A 24,372-nucleotide genomic window follows, 5' to 3' on the forward strand; every position below is an offset into this window, starting at 1 on the left:
TTTGCGAGGAGCACGCCACATTGGCCAACAGGCGGCTGAGGCCCGACCTCATCCTAGCGGATCGTTGCCGGGTCTTAGTCATCGATGTGGTGTGCCCCTTCGAGAATGGGGTAGCCAGTATGGACGCTGCCGTTGCACTGAAACACTCGAAGTACAAGGACCTCTGTGAGTCTCTCCGCGTTGCCACGGCCAAGGTGGTGGAGATGCATACGTTCGCGGTCGGGTCCCTGGGGAGTTACCACCCCGGGAACCTGACCACCTTACGTGCGATGGGTGTTTCGGTCTTCGAGTCCAGACTGGTCTCCGAGCGAGCCGTGGTCGCTTCTCAGTGCGGCTCTCATCGTGTCTGGAAGGCTTGGTGTAGTGTACGGGACCACGAGAGGACTTGACCCCCCCTTCATGTGTTCTTTATTTGTTTTATGTTTTGTGTACCGGATATTAGCTCAACCCGCTAGCCATCACGGGGTTCGACTGCAGGCAACTGGACACCGGATTGTTTCACGGAACTCCTCCCCAAATTTACATAAATGGACCCCTGTGTGGTTTTAGTTTTTTGATTGTGAATTCCTGTGTGGTTCTAAATGCTAAGGGGAGGAGTTCCCCCACTTACGACCAATAATTTTTATTTTTGAATTCCACCACCACAACTATTATGATAATGCCTGCAGTCGGACCTCGCCAGTTCGCCCCTGTATTTTTGTGCTGTTTGTCGGCCTCCACCACATATATTGTGTGTTTTTGGTGGAGGCCTTTGTCTGTGTTGGTGTCCCCTGTCCCCGGGCGAACTGGCCATGTCTTCTCTGGCCCTTATATTATTATCGCATATTCATTTTGTGATTTTTCGCATTTATTTCTCGTTAAAAAAAAAAATTATTTCCCCGTCACCGTAAATGGCGGGTATTGTGCTGCTTTTATGTTTTACATTTATCGCAAGGTGACCGAAGTCGCGATTGTATTTATTTCATGATGCATTTTCATTTTGTTGAAATTTGCAGAAATAAAATATTACAAACAAAAGAACTATATCACTCGCGTCCAAGACAGCGACAGCCGAAGTTTCCGGCACCTTTACTGTTTCTTTCGAAATGCTATCTCGAAACTATGTGGGTGTCACATTCGGGGTGGTTAAGGATTTGTGCGCTGATGTAATTCTTGGTCATGATTTCATGAAGAAGCACAAGAAAGTCATCTTCGAGTTTGACGGAAACGAAGACCCACTGACAAAATAAAGTCGATCGTGCGCTTTGTCCCCTGCTAAGGCAGAACCTCTTCAGCTATTTCGGTTCCTAGATTCCAATAGCAAGCCTATCGCCACCCCATCAAGAAATTATAGTCGCGAAGATCAATCGTTCATCAAGGACGAAGTTAATCGCTTACTCGAAGGAGGAATAATTGAGCCTTCTCGTTCTCCTTGGCGTGCTCAATTATTGGTTACGAAGGATTCCAGGCACAAGAAAAGACTTGTCATTGATTATTCGCAAACCGTAAACAGGTATACTCCGCTTGACGCGTATCCCTTGCCAAAAATTGAAACTATCGTAAATGAAGCGTCGAAAGGTAAAGTATATTCGACTATTGATTTGAAGTCGGCTTATCACCAAGTCCCGCTATCTTCATCTGACCAGCCGTTTACCGCCTTTGAAGCTTGCGGCTCCCTTTATCAGTTTTGCAGATTGCCTTTCGGTATCACCAATGGAGTGGCTGCTTTCCAACATTTTATCGATTCGTTCATCGACGACGACAATTTGAAGGGGACTCTGGCTTACTTGAACAACATCACTATATTCGGTAAAGATGCCGCGGAACACGACGAGAGACTTCAAGCTTTCCTCGAAGCCGCATCTGATTGTCGACTAACGTTGAACGAGAACAAATCCGTCTATAACGTGAGTGAATTGCGTCTATTGGGCCATCTGGTGTCGCACGGATCCATTAAACCCGACCCAGATCATCTGAAACCGTTAATTGAGTTGCCACCCCCTAAATCGGATAAAGAGATGAAAAGGATATTGGGTATGTTCGCATATTATTCAAAGTGGATTCCAAGCTTTTCTGATAAAATCAAACCAATGCTTAGCAATTCAGTTTTTCCACTGAGTGGGCCTGCCTTGACCTCATTCAATGTTCTGAAGGAAGACTTGATAAAATCATCCCTTTGTTATATTGACGAATCTGAACCGTTTGAAATTGAATATGATTCGTCCAACAACGCTATTGCTGCTATTCTCAGTCAGCAAGGTAGACCTGTAGCATTTGCATCGCAAACATTTGCTAGAAGTGAACTAAATTATCCTGCTGTCGAAAAAGAAGCAGCCGCAATCATGCATGCTATAAGAAAGTGGGGTTACCTTTTACATGGTCGTAAATTTCGATTGATAACTGACCAAAAAGCCCTGTCGTTCATTTTTCAAAAAAAGCATCGCAGTAAAATAAAAAATACTAAATTGACACTGTGGAAGCTGGAACTTAGTGTTTTCGACTACGAGATTGTTCACAGACCAGGAGTAGAAAATATTGCGCCTGACACTATCTCTCGGCTTTGCAGTCTAACGGCTTTGTCCACTGATTTACGCGAACTTCACAACATCTTGGGACATCCGGGCATCCGCAGGTTAAGTCATTTTGTTAATTCCCAAAACCTACCCTATTCAATGGAAGACGTCAAAAAGGTTTGTGGTAACTGTAGAAAATGCTCAGAATTGAAGCCTAGGTTTTTCAACAACACCGAGCATCATAAACTGGTCAGAGCCACTCGCCCATGGGAACGCATTAGTATGGACGTCAAAGGCCCCGTGGCTGGGAGAAACAGGTTTTTATTGATTGCTGGGGATGAATACAGTCGATTTCCTTTTGTGTTTCCATGTCGTGATATGTCTACTCCAACCGTGATGCGCAACTTGAAGACGCTGTTTTCGCTCGTAGGAGTTCCCGAATATATCCATAGCGATAGATGAAGCTCCTTTATCTTCAGAGATTTGATTACGTTTTTAACCAAACGTGGTGTCGCTACTAGCAGGTCTACTCCGTATCATCCTACGGGTAATTCTCAGTGTGAACGCGTCAACCAAACGATTTGGAGAACCATCAAATTGATTCTTGCTACGGAGCGGCTGCCGGAATCTGCGTGGGAAATGGTGTTGAATGATGCGCTACATAGCGTGCGATCGCTGCTTTGTACAGCTACTAACGCAACACCACATGAACGATTTTTTGGTTTTCCTAGACGCTCGATGATTGGACCCTCGATTCCTGATTGGTTACTTTTCGCCGACTCTGTACTGTTGCGACGTTTCCATCGATCTTCGAAGTCTGAACCGCTTTGTGACCCGGTCGAGCTGCTTGATGTGAATCCTAAGTATGCGTTAATACGCCACGAAGATGGAAGAGAGTCCACCGTGTCCGTGAGAGACTTGGCTCCGAACCCTACCACCATCGATGTGGAGAAACCGGAAGCGAGAGCCGATACGTCAAGGACTGAAATCATTCCGACACCGAATGATCGTGCCGAAGCGTTGGATGATAAAGATCCCGAGAATGAGACTTCGTTAATGAGGGACAATTCGTCGCATACGCCAATTCCGCGCCGATCTAATAGGGTTAGAAAGTGTCCGGAATGGTACGGCGACCGTGTAAAGTGATTTTGATGTGCTAATGTGCCAATTTTGTATTCAATTTTATTTGGTGGGGGAGATTGTGGTGATTCGTATAGTCTTTTGTATTCAAGCCATCGTGCATCATGTAATCATTGCTTTTCTAATCATTAGTTTCCAATTCCTCTGTTACTTAAATCGCTACTGTTACTGTCACTGTTGTATTTGACGCCGAGATTTAAGTTAGTAAAAGCCAACGAAACAAGAGTCTTCTGTTTACTGGTACGACATAGACCACAAAATATTACGAAGTAGTAGTAGAAGTAGATAAAATGAGATCTACTTGAGTAAGTACCACAAGTAGAGGAAAACTACTCGAGTACTTCCGAAAAGTAGAAGTACTTCGTTACTGACCACCTCTGTGTACTTGTCAGATGAATATCAGAGTTGGCATGAGCAGTGTTATTCTACGAGGTAGTGATATAAAATTTGGAATGAGGCCAAATATTTAATCGCAACATCATTGGACAACAGGTTCGATCTCGATCCAGTTTGACCTCTAAATTGCCCTTCAATTGCTCGATGTTTATTCAGCGTTTGCAATATGTCTGGAATACACCAGGCATATCCAGAAATCAGCGTCAGAATTGATGCTTAAAGAGGGGGTCTGAGAATATATAACTTATACTCTAGCTCAGTGGTTCTCAACCTTTTTGGCTTCGCGGACCACTTTTGACCGTCACGGACCCTCGCGGACCCCTCAAGTCTTAGTTCGATTTTAGCTCTATTATGGTGCAACCTTCATCTGTTCTGTGCGAATATGAAATGTAGGCTTGTTATAAACAGCAAAATATTGATTTTTCTTGAAAATAACATCATGTACTATTTATGTATAAATTGGTAGACTTTGAATATTTCAAAGCTAGTTTTGCAGCTGTATTTCTTGAAGTACGTGGTCGTGTCTTTAAAATCCACGTCTTCGTTTTGATATGAACGAGGAGTGCCGAAAACCATTTCCGCAAAGATAGATGAAGGCTAATGCAATATTAACACATAACGCTTCCGACGATACTTTTGGTGTGATCGCAACATTTATGACACCAAAATGAAGAAACATATATTTTATGAAGATATCACGCTCAGCATCTAGCGCAGGGACTGGCAACATACGCACCGCAGGCCGGATTGGGCCCGCGACGGCATTTTGATCGGCACGCAGAGAGTTTCTACCGTCAAAGTGAAATCCTGATCTAAAAGTACATAGACAAATTTTATGTGCCAAAGAATGGATCCAAGTTTTCCAACCTGAGAATGACTGTCATGAAACGATTTGTTCTGTTCGAGCAAACATTTTCGACCATGAACAATTGAACATTAACACGACAAGGCTGCATACCAATATAACTGGTGATATGAATTCCAGGGTGGGAGCGCAATGCTTTGACAGCAACGAAACACTCTTTGTTCATCAAAAATCCAGCCTTGTCGATAGGGCAGCCGCAATAAGAATGCGCCAAATCTGATAGCCGAGCTTTAAGAGTAGGTATATCATTGTCCGATTTATGACGAGTGTCAGCCGTAAATATTCGCGTTCATTTCAATATGAATATACTATTTAATTGTATATTGAATTTCTGTTCCTCCAAGAAGCTCTTCAATTAGTGGTTATGTATATGACAGGATCAAATGGATTTCGTGGTGAGGTTTCAATCTCTGCATTGGGAAAAATTAGGGAAATACTTCGTAAATTTTTATTTCAAACGACTGCTCACTAATTTGATGAGACTGGCAACTTTAAATCGAGAAGGTTTCGCATACATTACGAAGTCACCCTGATTGGCATTACTATCTCCATATTTTTATTTTTACCACAAACCTCAACAAAACGTCTCTAAACAGCAATACGTTTGTATCAGCAGGTTATTGGAAAATTGGCAATGAAAATGAATTTCCACAGTACGATAGCTCATGTCAGACGATTATTATGATGATATGAGTCATGAGGTTTTAGCAGTTGTGGTGCGAAACTGCCTCATGCTTCCTCAAATTGAAATATAAAATAAAAATTAGGTTATCAACCATTTAATAAATTTAGAGGTCTCGCGGACGCCCTGAAATAGCTTCGCGGACCGCTAGGGGTCCGCGGACCCCCGGTTGAGAACCGCTGCTCTAGCTATTCCCGTCTTCCCTTTTCTGCCTCACCGGTTCCTACTTAAGCTCGACATGTCATTATCACCCCCTCTCCCCCCAAAAGGGCAACCTCTATTGTTCTGGAGTACTCTTGTAAATTTAATCTATTTTTATTACTTATTTATATGATTTTTGATTTAATATAATTATACTTCAACAATTATGATGATGAAATACTCATTTTTATGTAAACCCGATTTTCATACCAAGTTGACTTGGCAGAGAATGGTCGAATATGGAAATACCCACAAAATACACACAGCACCAAGGAATACGCCACTTTGATTGATCGATGCCAACATCGAGTTTTGTAATGAATTTTATTTCGACTAGTCGATTTTGATGAAGCAGATCGATACTGATAGATATAGTCTGTGAAATGATTGCATTAAATAAAATGACCCTCGAAACGTCGTGGATTCAAATGACTATAATATCATCGTTCACTGACGAACGCAATGCACCGAGTAAAGGAAATCTTGGTATCAGTCGTTGTCCAGTTGGATAACCGTTTCGAAACTAGCCTATCTATGGGCAGTTTCCATTCCATCAGCTACAAACACTGGTAGATCCAATGAGTGACTCCTGTAATTGTGCATATAGTCACGATAATGGTGAACTATGTAGTACAGCGGGGCATGGACCGCAGCAAGATTGGATATGCGGCCGGAATTTTCTCATTTTTGGCCGGATCCGATCCGAAGCTGGATCAGTACTTTTCCTAAGAATAGGGCAGCCTTACCCTCTTCTGCCCTCGAATCAATAGTTAAAGTGAAACATTCATGGATATAAATCGCTTGCTAAGTCCACGTTGGCATAATTACTTCAATTATGGGTTGGGCTTGAACTTTGAGTTTTTAATTTAACGTTTGCATTGTTTCAATCAATATTCAATTATTATCGAAGTTTTGCGGACCGGATCATGGTCATTTCTAAAATACGACCTAGGAGTCGGACCGGAGTCGGACCAGAGCTTTGAAAAACAGGATCGAAGTAGGACCAGCGAATTTATCGATCCGCTCCGCACTACGATATAAGAATATGTACAACAGGCATTGACTAGTTCAAATGAAACTCTATAAGTGGCAGTGGCGAATTGGGGGAGGAAATTAATTCTAACAATAGCGTGATGTCAATCTTACGGTGTGACATACAGAACATTAATGGAGTCACAACGCTACAGTTTAAATCGAAGGGCGAGACCGGCGAGTCCGAGACCAGGTAACCGCTTATATCTTCCTAGTTTCGTAAGCATGCTAATTACAGTAGTCACATATAAACGTTTGCATATTTTATTCAGGTGGTTATGACAACTTCAAAATGTTTTACATCTTACCTTGTAATGTTTCTTTTTTTCATTTTCACAAGTCGATCTTAGCTGGCACCTCTTATTTACGCGTGGATACCCATTTTGTCGATAGAAGTAGTCCGTCCTGCACACCTGATTCTATTAAAGAAATGCTATGGTGATTTCCACGAAGAGAATCGAAATGATAGTCTATGGATATGCCATGTTCTCCACCAGCGGTCCGCAGACCGGTGCCACTCCATATTAAGTTTTCTGCCAGTCCGTCAAATATATTAAAATTTCATATCTGAAACCGGAATTGCAAAAACATGGACGCGTGTCCCATAATTAGAGAACTAAAACAATAAATTGTAAATTGATTGAGAAGTTCGCAACGTATATTTCTGCATGTCGCATGGACGCATGATCTACTTTGAGAGGACGTCACGATGGTGCAGGTGTTGTACGAAACTGTTTAAGAGTATAGCCTAGAACTCGTTTCCGCCAAGTTTATGTGAAAGCTATACGGAGACTTTTAAACAAGCTTCGGTAAAGTTCGGCATTGCAATCAAACTACACTTGGCAGTATAATGGAGAGGCGAGTAGTATAATTGCTCGGTCGTGATTAGCAAATATAAAAGGTAAACAAAGATTTTGTGATTCGTAAAATATATTAAACAATTAAACACTTCCTGAATTGAAAATGATGCATTTTGGAGTCACAAACACTGCATTTTGACACGCAAAAAGCGGTCGATATCGTTTCGCGAAATATAATAAATAAGCAGAAACAGTAAATTCACTGAAGCGTGCTTCGTGCAGGTTGATTTTAAAAAACAGATGTTCGCGGCTGCATTTTGACATGTGTGACACAACAAAATCGTCCGTTTCGCAAAACAGGAAATTCACTAAAGCGCAGTGCGTTGTGCGATTTTGAAAAAACAGATGTTCGCGGCTGTATTTTCACCTGTGTGACACACTAAATACGTCCGTTTCGGAAATTCAGAAACGCGGCATGTTGTGCAAGAGGATTTCAAGCGCGCGCGACCTATATTTCGAATGACTCTGGCATCCTGCGCGCTGAATTGTTTCCCGTCCAGCTGCATGTTTTGTGCTACTATCGTATCGATTATTACACTAGTCCAGTCAGTGCGAAATAGTTTGCTAAATCTAGGAATCAGTCGCATGGTGTTACTTTAGTAATTAGTTTACCACAGAGCCGGCGTAGATGGTGATTCGAAAGCCAACAATAACCGCGCAGTCAGTGCTATTACATTCAGCAGTATTCAGTATTCAGCAGCGACACGAAAATATCACTTATTTCTGCTCTAACCCTAATCCTTTGCGAAGTTTACGCTTATTCAAAAAAGGTGTGAAATAATTGTAAAATCCTACGGTCGCTCACGGGATAATGCTTCGCACATAGCGATCTCACTCACTGCACAACCGAAGTTGAATCGTATCGGAACGCGTAAATTTGTCAGAGTTAATTCGTCACCTTGACTTCGAAATAATCGTATCCAAAGTCTGTAAACATGGTATTGTGCTATATACGCAATTACGAATTGCGTTTCTCACTTGTAATGTTCACATATTGATTTGAAACATGTAAATTCATGAACTCCTACAACTTTATCAGCTATCCGGTTATTTTTATCGTAGCTGGAAATGTAATCGCTAGTACATCTTACCATGGTCAAGAGAGTTATTCACAGCAGCATTCACAAGTCTTAAATCCAATTTTCACTTACTCGATCATATCACTACAACTTGCAAACTTGAATAATTCATCCCGGTTGTATTCATGAGAATATTCAATCAATGTGTCAATTTGCCAACTTGAAATGAAACTCACTACACAAATCAAGTTGATTCGTATTTTAATGCGTTGATTCGGCACAATCCATTGAGAAATCCATTTAACGCGATCTGTCGATTAGAACGAAACCTGAATATTACTGACGCCAACTTTCAAACACGTCGAATTATTCACACATCCCGCGTCGCTGTTTTCACACCTATAGAATCAATACCAACTAGCTCTACAAGAATCAAGAATCATAAGCATGCACATTATACAGTTATTGTATATATCAACTTGAAATCAAACTCTTAACAAAAACACGCATCTTATCACTTGCCAACTCTATATCATGAAAATCCTCGAAATGAAAAAATCCTCGAGAATGTTATGGTACGGCGTCGAAATCCACTCGCGAGATGTTCTATAGGTAAATTGAGATCAACTAAAATGAAATATTTTGACTTCGGTGTAGTGTGAATTGAAATACGATCGACAAACATGACTAACAACTCTCACCTAGTCACATTTTGAGTTTATACGCACATTGATTTGAAACAAGTAATGAAACATCGAAACTATCTTCGCGATCCAGCTTTACGTTTGTCAAAGATAGTTTCAGAAATACTATCACTATCACATCACAACATTTTAACATCTCGCCATACGCGAAAGAGTAAAATACAAAACCCTTTTCAAGTCAATCCGTTTGTAACTCACAAAACCAACTCTTTACCACATAGTTATTACCACATTACCTAAATTATCAGCTAACTCGTCATGATCATTCTTGAAATCAACGCAAACCTGGTTACTGACTTGAGTTAACCACAAAACAGCATCAATTTTTTAATTCTGCTTGTAGCTGTTGGATTATTCGCATTCGTCGATAGAGAATATTATTGAACTCGTAAGTATGCTATTTCAACGAAATTTCGTTTTATTCCAACCGCAAAAAATAACGTATAATCGTAAGACTTGAATCAAATCACCCATTTGTTTGATGATAACATACATTCACCAAAACATTATGGTGATTTTGAAAACTGGTCATACTAATCAATGCATTTGTCAATATTAAAATACAAGTCGTCAGACCCTTTTGTTTAAAGTATCATTTTTGTAAACTGGTCATGCTAATCAATGCATTTGTCAATATTAAAATACAAGTCGTCAGAACCTTTTGTTTAAAGTATCATTTTGTAAACTGATCATGCTAATCAACGCATTTGTCAATATTAAAAAAAAAAAAAATATTGTTGTCTATGTCATTCATGCAAAATTACACAATCATTACAACTGCAAACCATATTAATCAAGCTCGACCGTATTCACATATCACAGACCTGTGTTATTATTCCAACGGTAAAATACGCTCGTATTAATTTGATGATAACGCGCACACATAAGAAACATTCCCGCGATTTTATAATTGATCACCCGCATTAAGGTACCAAAAAACATTACCGGGATTTTTAAAAACTGAGTATATTACTCAACACGTCTATCAAGATCAGAACCCACGTCCAATACCAAAACAAAAGTACTTTTTCAAGTTTAATAAAAATCAAATCATTCGTCTTCATCTTGTGTTTTAAAATTTTATTCAATAATTCTCCGATACAAAACAAAAGTACTTTTTTAGTTTAATAAAAATCAAATCATTCGTCTTCATCTTGTGTTTTTAAGATTTGTATTCAACAATTCACCACGAATGGATTCTAACGAAGTTACGACAAATTTGTACAACAAAATTTTTGAAACAGTGTTCTTAGCATCTCCATTTGTGAGTCCACCTAACACAATCACGAATCGAGGTTTCCAAGTACACCACAGCGTATTAAACTCGCTAGAGTTGTCAATGTAAAATTGCGCATGTGTTCGAATTTTATAATGACATATTCTTGATTGGGAATTAATCCATTACGCACTTCTGTATGTATTACAGAATACTAAAATGTGCTTACCAGTTCCGATTATACAAATAGGTCGGTTGTAATTACCAAGGTCAAATGTAAAGCAACAATATCGTTAATGTTGAATTTACAGACCAACACAAAACATATTTTAATAATTTTCATTGGCAAGTCGGTATCGGTACATTTGAAAATCGGTTCAATACTTTATTATAGAGTGTGTAACGAGAATTGAAACACTTTTTCCCGGTTTCAAGATATCACACTATGTGAATTGACATACCGCTACTTGAATATTGCTTAATCCGTTCCCGCCATTTCACAAACACTTTGATCATCGCAAAATCAATTTCGAAAATGCTTGTTACGGTTATCTTAGTTGAATAGACTTGAGTTTTTTGTACAACACTCACTATCATAGAAATCAGAAACACAACCTACATGGAAATATGGTAAATGTGTTTTTTCAATAGTACTATTAGTATAACTTTCTCCATTTCCATTCACTAAAGTAATTTTCACCACAAAACTTAATCATTAAAAGATCTTACTTCGATGTGGTTGAATTCTAGACAACATTAGTTCTGACTTGGCAGTACAAAATACCGAGAGTATCACTGAGCTGTCAACATAGCGCACATATTTGAATATATCGCTTAGTAGATTGAAGCTAAAGCATCGACAGTAACAACCGAAGTGATTATTATTATTATTTATTTATTAGAATTTTTAAAAACTTATGTTTAGAACAATAGTTGCATATCACGAAAAATTACATACCACCAATATTGCTACTGCTACTCCACCGATTAGTATTTTGTTGTCCGTCTCGATTTTCAAACGAGGAAAATTTATTACTTGAGCTACTAGGCTTACTACATTTAGATGTAAACTCACTCGTCCTTCTAAACCGCCACGAACAATGATAAAAAGTATGCAATCAAACATGACACGCAACTCATTTCACACTAAATGTATATGAAAGATATTCATGACACACGGAAATATTCGCTCATGCTACGAACATGCGCAATGATTGGTGACGCTCAAACTGTTTCGATATCGCAAGAACTTTAATGTCTGAACGGATGTTCATGTATCTTAATAATCAAATAGTTCCACACAGAACTAGTACTTACAGAAACATCAGATTTGTTTACACAAAAGTCAGTATGTGTACGGTATGTGAACACCATGTGTAAGTCCTGCACAATCGCGGTATCCATCCGGGTTTAGTTAACACAAATTTATCACAACGGAGCCACGTAAACGTTCATGAAAGAAAAGCATCGTCACTTCCCTAGGGTTCCGTCAATGTCATAGCAATAAATCAGCTACTCCAACAACAGAGTACATATGTTTTGTAGTCACGGCCTTACATCTTTCATCCAAATCAATCTACTTTGCTAACGAAAAGTACCGAGTCTTCACATGATTGACCTCGCAACAAAACTCCCAGTACATGGAGCTGTATTTAAAAAATGTTCCCAACTCTTTGTACACCAGTGGCAAATCTTTCAATGGGTATGTTTTGTGAATCGAATTGTTGTTCAGCGTCAAGTCTCCATGTCGAAGCGTGCATTAAAACAGCGCAATTCAATTAAAACCACGAATCTATTTTTTATTTTACCCCAAACTGTCACACACAGAAAAAATACATTTGATTTCCCCAACACACTTGTACTACTTGTAACCAATCACCTTCATCAAACACACAGCTTAATAAAATTATTTACTTTCTACAACATCGTGATTCAGTTGAACATGTAGTTGAGAAAATCTGTTTAATAATGCGTATCAAAATCATCGTCTTCTGTTTACGGTGTTAGTGTGTGTTTCTTTCCTGTGAACCCGTATTAAAATGGACTCGACATGACTGAATGCGCGGAGGAAGAAATCGCATCGACTAACACGCGGTATCGGTTTTAAAACGAACCATCTATTTTGCATTGGTCGAGACAGAGCGAGCCAGTTACATGTATTCACGGTAATGATTTTGTTTGTCATATGCGAATGATAGGGTTACTGACCCGACAAATGAACATACAACAACGTTCTTACAGTGGAAATAACATTTTCATTTTCCTCCCCTTCGTAATTGTATACTCACGGCATATTGTACAACTCGACAACTACGTTTAACAAGACCAATCACACTAGCAACGTTAAACACACGATACCTACCCAAGTAAAAATATCATTTTTGTTTGGACAACTGTCAATTACCTGCGTAAAGTTACCATTTTCCCTTGGAGGTCCACCGTTACCTGAGTAAAAATACCATTTTCGTTTTGAAATCTGACAAACACACCCATCAATTCGTTAATTGTTGCATTAGCGACAGTTTGAAATTGATTACAACGAACAGTGACGAAAATATACACGACAACCGGTTTCATAGTCTACCCACGTCGGTCGCATCGCATCAGAATTATCGGTTACCAGCATGCAATAACAATGTGCTGTTGTACACCGACATGAATGTTTTAGAAATGTGGTGAAGAATACAGGTTTCGATACGTGGATATGTTCTTGTTCGGATTCGTGCTTTGCATTTATTTTCCAGTGTCAATATGTCTGAAGTAACAATTTTGTTACCTGGCTGATACTTGGGTAACGGTAACGATCTTCATTCGAGAATGAATTCATGCTCACCATCGTGCTAGCAACTCGGGTTGTATGCTTGTGGGTTTTCTTGGTAGCACTATACAGATGATAGGTACACGGATATGATGTGTTATTCGTTATTGTTCAATGCATATCATTCAAAATCGGATAACCAATATAAGAAAGTTTGTAAATATATTCACTCTGAATCGGTAAACCAGAACTAATGATCAATATTCAAAATAAACATGTTCATTCATAACCCGTGTTTGCTTCCATGAAAAATACCAATGCATATATACCTTCACACATATCAATTTCTTCACGTTTTTCAGTCATACCAAGTATTTGTGTAAATGAGGCGTATGACATTACATGCAATGTGGCCCGGTGAGCTTGACCAAGACTTTTGACAACACATATTAATGTGTAAAATTACGAGACAGGGCTCTCTTGTTTCTTGTTAACCCCCGCAAGAGAGCCCTGTCTCGTAATTTCACACATTAATATGTGTTATCAAAAGTCTTGGTCTAGCTCACCGGGCCACATTCCAAAACAGAACATCACCACATATCTATTGAGCGGTGTTGATTTCAGTTGATTATATCGACAGGAACCATGGCAATACGTAGTTGCGTTTATAGATTTCTCTTGCCTCACACGATAGTGCTGAAACACAGGCATGATGCCTCTGTGCAGATCCTGAAAGCGAGAAAGCACACCTTGGTGTTATTTGATTTGGATTTCACGCCCGATGAGCCTACCATTCGAGCTGTGCATTGGGGTGACAATTCTATTGTTGAAGTTGAGGGAAAAGAAATGTACAGATTCATCGGAGTTGTGAATATTCAACGGAAATCAGGCTACATTGTTGTTCATGGTTCCCATATTTAACTTTGAATATATCGCTTTTGTGTTGTTCATTGTATCAATAGCATCAACGGTATATAGTTGATCGAATAACCATGTAGTAAGACGAATACACGCGCGTTGGATCTCCAGCTCTTCCGTTCAACAAAGTCGATTTTATTGATCTCTCGTTGCAAGATTGGAGATCGTCAAAATTAATTTGTTATATAATAAAGTGTTCCAAATCACTGGTATCAAAATTAACAGCTATGATAATGTTACCTGTGGATCAAAACCTGCATTATTTCTCAATATTTGTACAACGACACATTGCATGTAATGTCATACGCCTCATTTACACAAATACTTGGTATGACTGAAAAACGTGAAGAAATTGATATGTGTGAAGGTATATATGCATTGGTATTTTTCATGGAAGCAAACACGGGTTATGAATGAACATGTTTATTTCGAATATTGATCATTAGTTCTGGTTTACCGATTCAGAGTGAATATATTTACAAACTTTCTTATATTGGTTATCCGATTTTGAATGATATGCATTGAACAATAACGAATAACACATCATATCCGTGTACCTATCATCTGTATAGTGCTACCAAGAAAACCCACAAGCATACAACCCGAGTTGCTAGCACGATGGTGAGCATGAATTCATTCTCGAATGAAGATCGTTACCGTTACCCAATTATCAGCCAGGTAACAAAATTGTTACTTCAGACATATTGACACTGGAAAATAAATGCAAAGCACGAATCCGAACAAGAACATATCCACGTATCGAAACCTGTATTCTTCACCACATTTCTAAAACATTCATGTCGGTGTACAACAGCACATTGTTATTGCATGCTGGTAACCGATAATTCTGATGCGATGCGACCGACGTGGGTAGACTATGAAACCGGTTGTCGTGTATATTTTCGTCACTGTTCGTTGTAATCAATTTCAAACTGTCGCTAATGCAACAAATAACGAATTGATGGGTATGTTTGTCAGATTTCAAAACGAAAATGGTATTTTTACTCAGGTAACGGTGGACCTCCAAGGGAAAATGGTAACTTTACGCAGGTAATTGACAGTTGTCCAAACAAAAATGATATTTTTACTTGGGTAGGTATCGTGTGTTTAACGTTGCTAGTGTGATTGGTCTTGTTAAACGTAGTTGTCGAGTTGTACAATATGCCGTGAGTATACAATTACGAAGGGGAGGAAAATGAAAATGTTATTTCCACTGTAAGAACGTTGTTGTATGTTCATTTGTCGGGTCAGTAACCCTATCATTCGCATATGACAAACAAAATCATTACCGTGAATACATGTAACTGGCTCGCTCTGTCTCGACCAATGCAAAATAGATGGTTCGTTTTAAAACCGATACCGCGTGTTAGTCGATGCGATTTCTTCCTCCGCGCATTCAGTCATGTCGAGTCCATTTTAATACGGGTTCACAGGAAAGAAACACACACTAACACCGTAAACAGAAGACGATGATTTCGATACGCATTATTAAACAGATTTTCTCAACTACATGTTCAACTGAATCACGATGTTGTAGAAAGTAAATAATTTTATTAAGCTGTGTGTTTGATGAAGGTGATTGGTTACAAGTAGTACAAGTGTGTTGGGGAAATCAAATTTATTTTTTATGTGTGTGACAGTTTAGGGTAAAATGAAAAATAGATTCGTGGTTTTAATTGAATTGCGCTGTTTTAATGCACGCTTCGACATGGAGACTTGACGCTGAACAACAATTCGATTCACAAAACATACCCATTGAAAGATTTGCCACTGGTGTACAAAGAGTTGGGAACATTTTTTAATACAGCTCCATGTAATGGGTGTTTTGTTGCGAGGTCAATCATGTGAAGACTCGGTACTTTTCGTTAGCAAAGTAGATGGATTTGGGTGAAAGATGTAAGGCCGTGACTACAAAACATATGTACTCTGTTGTTGGAGTAGCTGATTTATTGCTATGACATTGACGGAACCCTAGGGAAGTGACGATGCTTTTCTTTCATGAACGTTTACGTGGCTCCGTTGTAATAAATTTGTGTTAACTAAACCCGGGTGGATACCGCGATTGTGCAGGACTTACACATGGTGTTCACATACTGTACACATACTGACTTTTGTGTAAACAAATCTGATGTTTCTGTAAGTTCTAGTTCTGTGTTGAACTATTTGATTATTAGGATATATGAACATCCGTTCAGACATTAAAGTTCTTGCGATATCGAAACAGTTTGAGCGTCACCAATCATTGCGCATGTTCGTAGCATGAGCGAATATTTCCGTGTGTCATGAATATCTTTCATATACATTTAGTGTGAAATGAGTTGCGTGTCATGTTTGATGGCATACTTTTTATCATTGTTCGTGGCGGTTTAGAAGGACGAGTGAGTTTACATCTAAATGTAGTAAGCGTAGTAGCTCAAGTAATAAATTTTCCTCGTTTGAAAATCGAGACGGACAACAAAATACTAATCGGTGGAGTAGCAGTAGCAATATTGGTGGTATGTAATTTTTCGTGATATGCAACTATTGTTTTAAACATAAGTTTTTAAAAATTCTAATAAATAAATAATAATAATAATCACTTCGGTTGTTACTGTCGATGGTTTAGCTTCACTCTACTAAGCGATTTATTCAAATATGTGCGCTATGTTGACAGCTCAGTGATACTCTCGGTATTTTGTACTGCCAAGTCAGAACTAATGTTGTCTAGAATTCAACCACATCGAAGTAAGATCTTTTAATGATTAAGTTTTGTGGTGAAAATTACTTTAGTGAAAGGAAATGGAGAAAGTTATATTAATAGTACTATTAAAAAAAACACATTTACCTTATTTCCATGTAGGTTGTGTTTCTGATTTCTTTGATAGTGAGTGTTGTACAAATAACTCAAGTCTATTCAACTAAGATAACCGTAACAAGCATTTTCGAAATTGATTTTGCGATGATCAAAGTGTTTGTGAAATGGCGGGAACGGATTAAGCAATATTCAAGTAGCGGTATGTCAATTCACATAGTGTGATATCTTGAAACCGGGAAAAAGTGTTTCAATTCTCGTTACACACTCTATAATAAAGTATTGAACCGGTTTTCAAATGTACCGATACCGACTTGCCAATGAAAATTAATAAAATATGTTTTGTGTTGGTCTGTAAATTCAACATTAACGATATTGTTGCTTTACATTTGACCTTGGTAATTACAACTGACCTATTTGTAAAATCTGAACTGGTAAGCACATTATAGTATTCTGTAATACATACAGAAGTGCGTAGTGGATTAATTCCCAATCAAGAATATGTCATTATAAAATTCGAACACATGCGCAATTTTACATTGACAACTCTAGCGAGTTTAATACGCTGTGGTGTACTTGGAAACCTCGATTAGTGATTGTGTTAGGTGGACTCACAAATGGAGATGCTAAGAACACTGTTTCAAAAATTTTGTTGTACAAATTTGTCGTAACTTCGTTAGAATCCATTCGTGGTGAATTGTTGAATACAAATCTTAAAAACACAAGATGAAGACGAATGATTTGATTTTTATTAAACTAAAAAAAGTACTTTTGTTTTGTATCGGAGAATTATTGAATAAAATCTTAAAACACAAGATGAAGACGAATGATTTGATTTTTATTAAACTTAAAAAAGTACTTTTGTTTTGGTATTGGACGTGGGTTCTGATCTTGATAGACGTGTTGAGTAATATACTCAGTTTTTAAAAATCCCGGTAATGTTTTTTGGTACCTTAAGTCGGGTAATCAATTATAAAATCGCGGGAATGTTTCTTATGTGTGCGCGTTATCATCAAATTAATACGAGCGTATTTTACCGATGGAATAATAACACAGGTCTGTGATATGTGAATACGGTCGAGCTTGATTAATATGGTTTTCAGTTGTAATGATTGTGTAATTTTGCATGAATGACATCGACAACAATAATTTTTTTTTTTTAATATTGACAAATGCGTTGATTAGCATGATCAGTTTACAAAATGATACTTTAAACAAAAGGTTCTTGTTATGTTCGTGCATTTACGTTCGGTGTCGTAGAACTCTTTCTTTCTATAGGATTAGTAATTTCAGCCAATCATTATTTCCTCGTGTGTCATGCTTGTATTTATACCCTGTGTTCTGTTGTCTCGTGGTCTTTAATTTAACTGCACTCTGGATCGTGTCGCCTGTCGTAAAGTCATACTGCTGATAATATACTGATTTCTTATTGCAACCTCGTCGTATTGAGTTACTGTTCAAACAAGATCAAGAACATAACAGTTCTGACGACTTGTATTTTAATATTGACAAATGCATTGATTAGCATGACCAGTTTACAAAAATGATACTTTAAACAAAAGGGTCTGACGACTTGTATTTTAATATTGACAAATGCATTAATTAGTATGACCAGTTTACAAAATCACCATAATGTTTTGGTGAATGTATGTTATCATCAAACAAATGGGTGATTTGATTCAAGTCTTACGATTATACGTTATTTTTCGCGGTTGGAATAAAACGAAATTTCGTTGAAATAGCATACTTACGAGTTCAATAATATTCTCTATCGACGAATGCGAATAATCCAACAGCTACAAGCAGGATTTAAAAATTGATGCTGTTTTGTGGTTAACTCAAGTCAGTAACCAGGTTTGCGTTGATTTCAAGAATGATCATGACGAGTTAGCTGATAATTTAGTTAATGTGGTAATAACTATGTGGTAAAGAGTTGGTCTTGTGAGTTACAAACGGATTGACTTGAAAAGGGTTTTGTATTTTACTCTTTCGCGTATGGCGAGATGTTAAAATGTTGTGATGTGATAGTGATAGTATTTCTGAAACTATCTTTGACAAACGTAAAGCTGGATCGCGAAGATAGTTTCGATGTTTCATTACTTGTTTCAAATCAATGTGCGTATAATCTCAAAATGTGACTAGGTGAGAGTTGTTAGTCATGTCTGTCGATGCTATTTCAATTCACACTACACCAAAGTCAAAATATTTCATTTCAGTTGATCTCAATTTTCCTATAGAACATCTCGCGAGTGGATTTCGACGCCGTACCATAACATTCTCGAGGATTTTTTCATTTCGAGGATTTTCATGATATAGAGTTGGCAAGTGATAAGATGCGTGTTTTTGTTAAGAGTTTGATTTCAAGTTGATATATACAATAACTGTATAATGTGCATGCTTATGATTCTTGATTCTTGTAGAGCTAGTTGGTATTGATTCTATAGGTGTGAAAACAGCGGCGCGGGATGTGTGAATAATCCGACGTCTTTGAAAGTTGGCGTCAGTAATGTTCAGGTTGCGTTCGAATCGGCAGATCGCGTTAAATGGATTTCTCAATGGATTGTGCCGAATCAACAAATTAAAATACGAATCAACTTGATTTGTGTAGTGAGTTTCATTTCAAGTTGGCAAATTGACACATTGATTGAATATTCTCATGAATACAACCTGGATGAATTATTCAAGTTTGCAAGTTGTAGTGATATGATCGAGTAAGTGAAAATTGGATTTAGGACTTGTGAATGCTGCTGTGAATAACTCTCTTGACCATGGTAAGATGTATTAGCGATTACATTTCCAGCTACGATAAAAATAACCGGATAGCTAATATAGTTGTAGGAGTTCATGAATTTACATGTTTCAAATCAATATGTGAACATTACAAGTGAGAAACGCTATTCGTAATAGCGTATATAGCACAGTACCATGTTCACAGACTTTGGATACGATTATTTCGATGTCAAGGTGACGAATTAACTCTGACAAATTTACGCGTTCCGATACGATTCAACTTCGGTTGTGCAGTGAGTGAGAGATCGCTATGTCTGAAGCATTATCCCGTGAGCGACCGTAGGATTTTACAATTATTTCACACCTTTTTTGAATAGGCGTTAACTTCGCAAAGGATTAGGGTTAAAGCAGAAATAAGTGATATTTTCGTGTCGCTGCTGAATACTGAATACTTCTGAATGTAATAGCACTGACTGCGCGGTTATTGTTGGCTTTCGAATCACCATCTACGCTGGCTCTGTGGTAAACTAATTACTAAAGTAACACCATGCGACTGATTCCTAGATTTAGCAAACTATTTCGCACTGACTGGACTAGTGTAATAATCGATACGATAGTAGCACAAAACATGCAGCTGGACGGGAAACAATTCAGCGCGCAGGATGCCAGAGACATTCGAAATATAGGTCGCGCGCGCTCGAAATCGTCTTGCACAACAGGCCGCGTTTCTGAATTTCCGAAACGGACGTATTTAGTATGTCACACAGGTCAAAATACAGCCGCGAACATCTTTTTTTTCAAAATCGCACAACGCACTGCGCTTTAGTGAATTTCCTGTTTCGCGAAACGGACGATTTTATTGTGTCACACATGTCAAAATGCAGCCGCGAACATCTGTTTTTCAAAATCAACCTGCACCAAGCGCGCTTTAGTGAATTTCCTGTTTCTGCTTATTTATTATATTTCGCGAAACGATATCGACCGATTTTAGCGTGTCAAAATGCAGTGTTTGTGACTCCAAAATGCAGCATTTTCAATTCAGGAAGTGTTTAATTGTTTATTATATTTTACGAATCACAAAATCTTTGTTTATTTTTTATATTTGCGAATCACGACCGAGCAATTATACTACTGACGAGGCTTGCATTTAAAACAAATGTTTGTTCAAAACATTTTTCAAACGGTGTTTTAAACAAAGGCCTTTTAGAAAATGTTTTTTTCTTCAAGCTGTATAATTATGCCATAATTGTGTAAATACTTTCCAAAATACATGTTGTATGAGCCTACAGACGGTTGCCACCCGATATAGCCGGTTCAACAGCTATAGTATGTAGACATAGATCAAGGGGTTCTCAACCTTGTTTTGGCCGTGGCATATTTCCCGGTTTGAAATGTCCGGTGGCCCACCTCTTACCTCAATGCTTATATTTACTATAAGAGGGGGGGCAGCAGTTAGTATAATCGCTCTGGGTGTGCCGGGGGCTCTTATGGGCCCTCTCGCATGGTGCCTCGACAACTCGTGTTGGCATGTCGTACTTTTGGGTATAGGCATCTCTGGCATGGTGACTCTTTCAGGTATAGGCTGTGGTGGTGAAGGGGCTTTGAATATCAAGTATAGTGATCACGTGATCGGTCCTTTGTTTATGTGTATGTCCCAAATTATTATATATGACCGATTCGAGTTAATCCTAACGTTTACAGTGATTGTGACTTCAATATATCGTTATTCTTATGGGCGCGGTGACATGGTAACGTAGCTGGTATAGACGCGACATGATAGCGTTACAGTATAGGGATTGCTCACACGGTTCTACATGAGGACGTCATAGTTCAAGCGTGACAAATGACCGATCGTGTTCTAACTCAAGTCTTTTCTCGTTGTCTATTGATTCCTACGCAACCTGGATAATTCCAACTTTCAGTCTGGATTATTCGCACCTTCCAAACCGCTGTTTCGCACCTACAAAATAGTCTGCTGTTCACAGTCGTGACAAGATAATAATATTCAAAGTCTGTAGACCAGGGGTCACCAACCCGGTGCCCGCGGGCCCCAGGTAGCCCGCGAGGACTTGATGAGTAGCCCGCGAGCCCGTTCTAAAAATTGGTGGAATAGCAGTATTTACCAATATTCGTCAGATTATTACCAGTGAGCTTTTAAATATATAGATTGCTTGATTCAGCTATTTTTGTTTAAAATACACTAACATGTAACTTACATATATAAACACTTTAAAAATATCCTCAATTACAATTAGTAATATACAGTGTTGGGATGACTCGAGTCAGACTCGAGTCACCTTTTTCGTACGACTTGACTTGACTCGAGTCACTTTGCTAAAATGACTTGACTTGACTTGACTCGGTGTATCAGAAATGTGGATTGACTCGTGACTCGGAGCAAAATTGACGAGTCAATTTCAAGTCATCAAGTAATCGGTGTCGATAAAAATCACTGTATCTTGCATATGTTCGGATTGTTCGCGAAACGCTGGTGTAACCCGTGTGAGCGACCAAGTATTCAATGATCGTACGTTTTACTGAGCCTCCATTGTTCTCTTACAAATAAATTGACCACAAACAAACTGATCGAAGCTTACAGCTTATTGTCGTACACTAGTATAGTAAAGTAATTTAATAGTAAAATGTCTATTTCTGTTCTCTGTTCTTAACTTAACCAAACCTCCTGTTTTATTGAAATTGAATTCGAATATAGTTTATGTAGTCCTCAACCATTGGCGCAGGTTCGAATGGTATCATATCAATTTGTAAATGGGTAATGTATTGCATCTTATCAATTCATTTCTCTGTTCTCTATTTTGGCTGGTAACTATAAACTGAGGCTATGCAATTACTTGCGTAGTTTAGCAGCTCTACGTCTATGTGAGTTATACAGCGCCTTGTTGTGTGTATATTTAACTCTATATTCGTTCACCGGTTTAAAATCAATGACCACTCAATCTGTATTTCACACAGCTAGCAAAATACAATGATGTAATCATGCCTCATACTTCGAAAAGGCAAATTGACTTGAATTGTGACTTGACTCGACTTGACTCGAGTCACCTCCAAAAATCGAGTGACTTGATTTGACTCGAGTCACCTTCGAAAATCGATTGACTTGACTTGACTCAGTCAAAATGTGCAATGACTCGAAATGACTCGTGACTCGAAGGTAGTGACTTGATCCCAACACTGGTAATATATAGATGTATGTGATGGAATCACCAGAAATTGAAGATACGGCGCATTGCCTATACAGGCGACATGACGGAATGCCATTCACGGTCTTCTTGAAATGGCGGGCGGTTCCGTTATGATAGCTAGACGTCCAGGACAATGCCAGGGTAGTAAACAATATTACTATTCGGAGTTCGATTGCCGTGAAGTACTAGCAGATTTTGAATATCTGTATACCCATTACGTATTGCATCTTTTGACACAGCTTGTTTCTGTTACACTCAACGCAGTTTAGTATACGATGTTTCTAACTTTATGTAATCGTTGCTGCTGTCCGGTATAATGAAATCTTGTCATTTTTGGATGCTGAACAGTTGGGGATTGAAATTGTAACACTGCAAAATGACCCCCACCTCAGTCTGCAGCAAACGTTTGGTGGCTTGTTGATACGGAAAAGTACAGTGGTGTATGCGCAACAGCTATGAAGGTTGCAAGTGTCTATGGTTCAACTTCTCGTTGTGAATCAGCCTTTTCGGACATGAACTTCATCAATAACAAACACAAAACACGCCTAATTAATGCAAATCTGGAACACTTATTCAGAATTGCCCTGTCAAGTTACATACCAGAGTACAGCGCACAGGTTGATATCGTACAATGCCAGGCTTCCCACTGACATGTTTACTTGAATATTGTTCATTGGTTTATCGATTCAGAGTTGATATCCGGATCAGGTTACATACTTTATCAGGGTTTCCGATTTCAAACTGAATGTTGAGACATACATTGACCAATAACGACACAATATAGTAAACATGTGCGAGGAAACTCACAAGTAACCCGGGGTTGTTAGCAATGTTCCCTCTAATTTTTGACGGGTCTGCGCACACTCATCAACTCACAGCGCAGACCCTTGGAAAACAGTGCGTAACGACTAAAAAGAAGGTCATCACTTCGGATTTTTTGTGCGCAACTTAGATTTTTTGTGCGCAGAGACAGTGGAAGCACTGCGCATTTGCGCACGTGCGCAGCTTAGAGGGAACATTGGCTGTTAGCACGATGGGGAACATAAATTCAACCGTTTTCCGAACACCATTACCCGTGTAACAACCAGTTACCAAAGTCGAGTAGGTGTTTTATTCAGACATTTTGGCTCTGGAAAACCCAAAGCACGAACCCGGACATCACAGACATATCGCAACCTATTGTCCAATTCCGACAACGTACATGTCGATGTACAACAGCACATTGCATGCGGGTAACCGATGATTTTGATGGGATGCACCGGAACAAGTGAATATGTGATTACAGAAATGTATCGGAGTCGTTGTTGGTGTATATTTTGTCGCTGTCCGTTGTAAGAAAATACAAAAATATCAAATTGTCGGGTG

General features: G+C 38.7%; 2 protein-coding genes across 3 annotated transcripts in view; both read right to left on the reverse strand.

The window, feature by feature from the left end:
* Positions 1 to 24,372, reverse strand: part of LOC145453504 (B-cell receptor-associated protein 31-like) — a 457,607-nt gene that overhangs the window by 401,560 nt on the left and 31,675 nt on the right. The window lies entirely within an intron of this gene.
* LOC145453484 (sushi, von Willebrand factor type A, EGF and pentraxin domain-containing protein 1-like) overlaps positions 1 to 24,372 on the reverse strand; it is a 61,198-nt gene that overhangs the window by 20,024 nt on the left and 16,802 nt on the right. For both annotated transcript variants that reach the window (XM_080331458.1, XM_080331459.1), the window contains one exon: positions 7,117 to 7,227. In XM_080331458.1, the coding sequence (XP_080187584.1) occupies positions 7,117 to 7,227 (111 nt within the window). The remainder of the gene's footprint in view (positions 1 to 7,116; positions 7,228 to 24,372) is intronic.

The sequence above is a fragment of the Botryllus schlosseri genome, chromosome 13, assembly GCF_051294905.1.
Source record: "Botryllus schlosseri isolate E-star chromosome 13, Bs_hap1, whole genome shotgun sequence".
Classification (NCBI taxonomy): domain Eukaryota; kingdom Metazoa; phylum Chordata; class Ascidiacea; order Stolidobranchia; family Styelidae; genus Botryllus; species Botryllus schlosseri.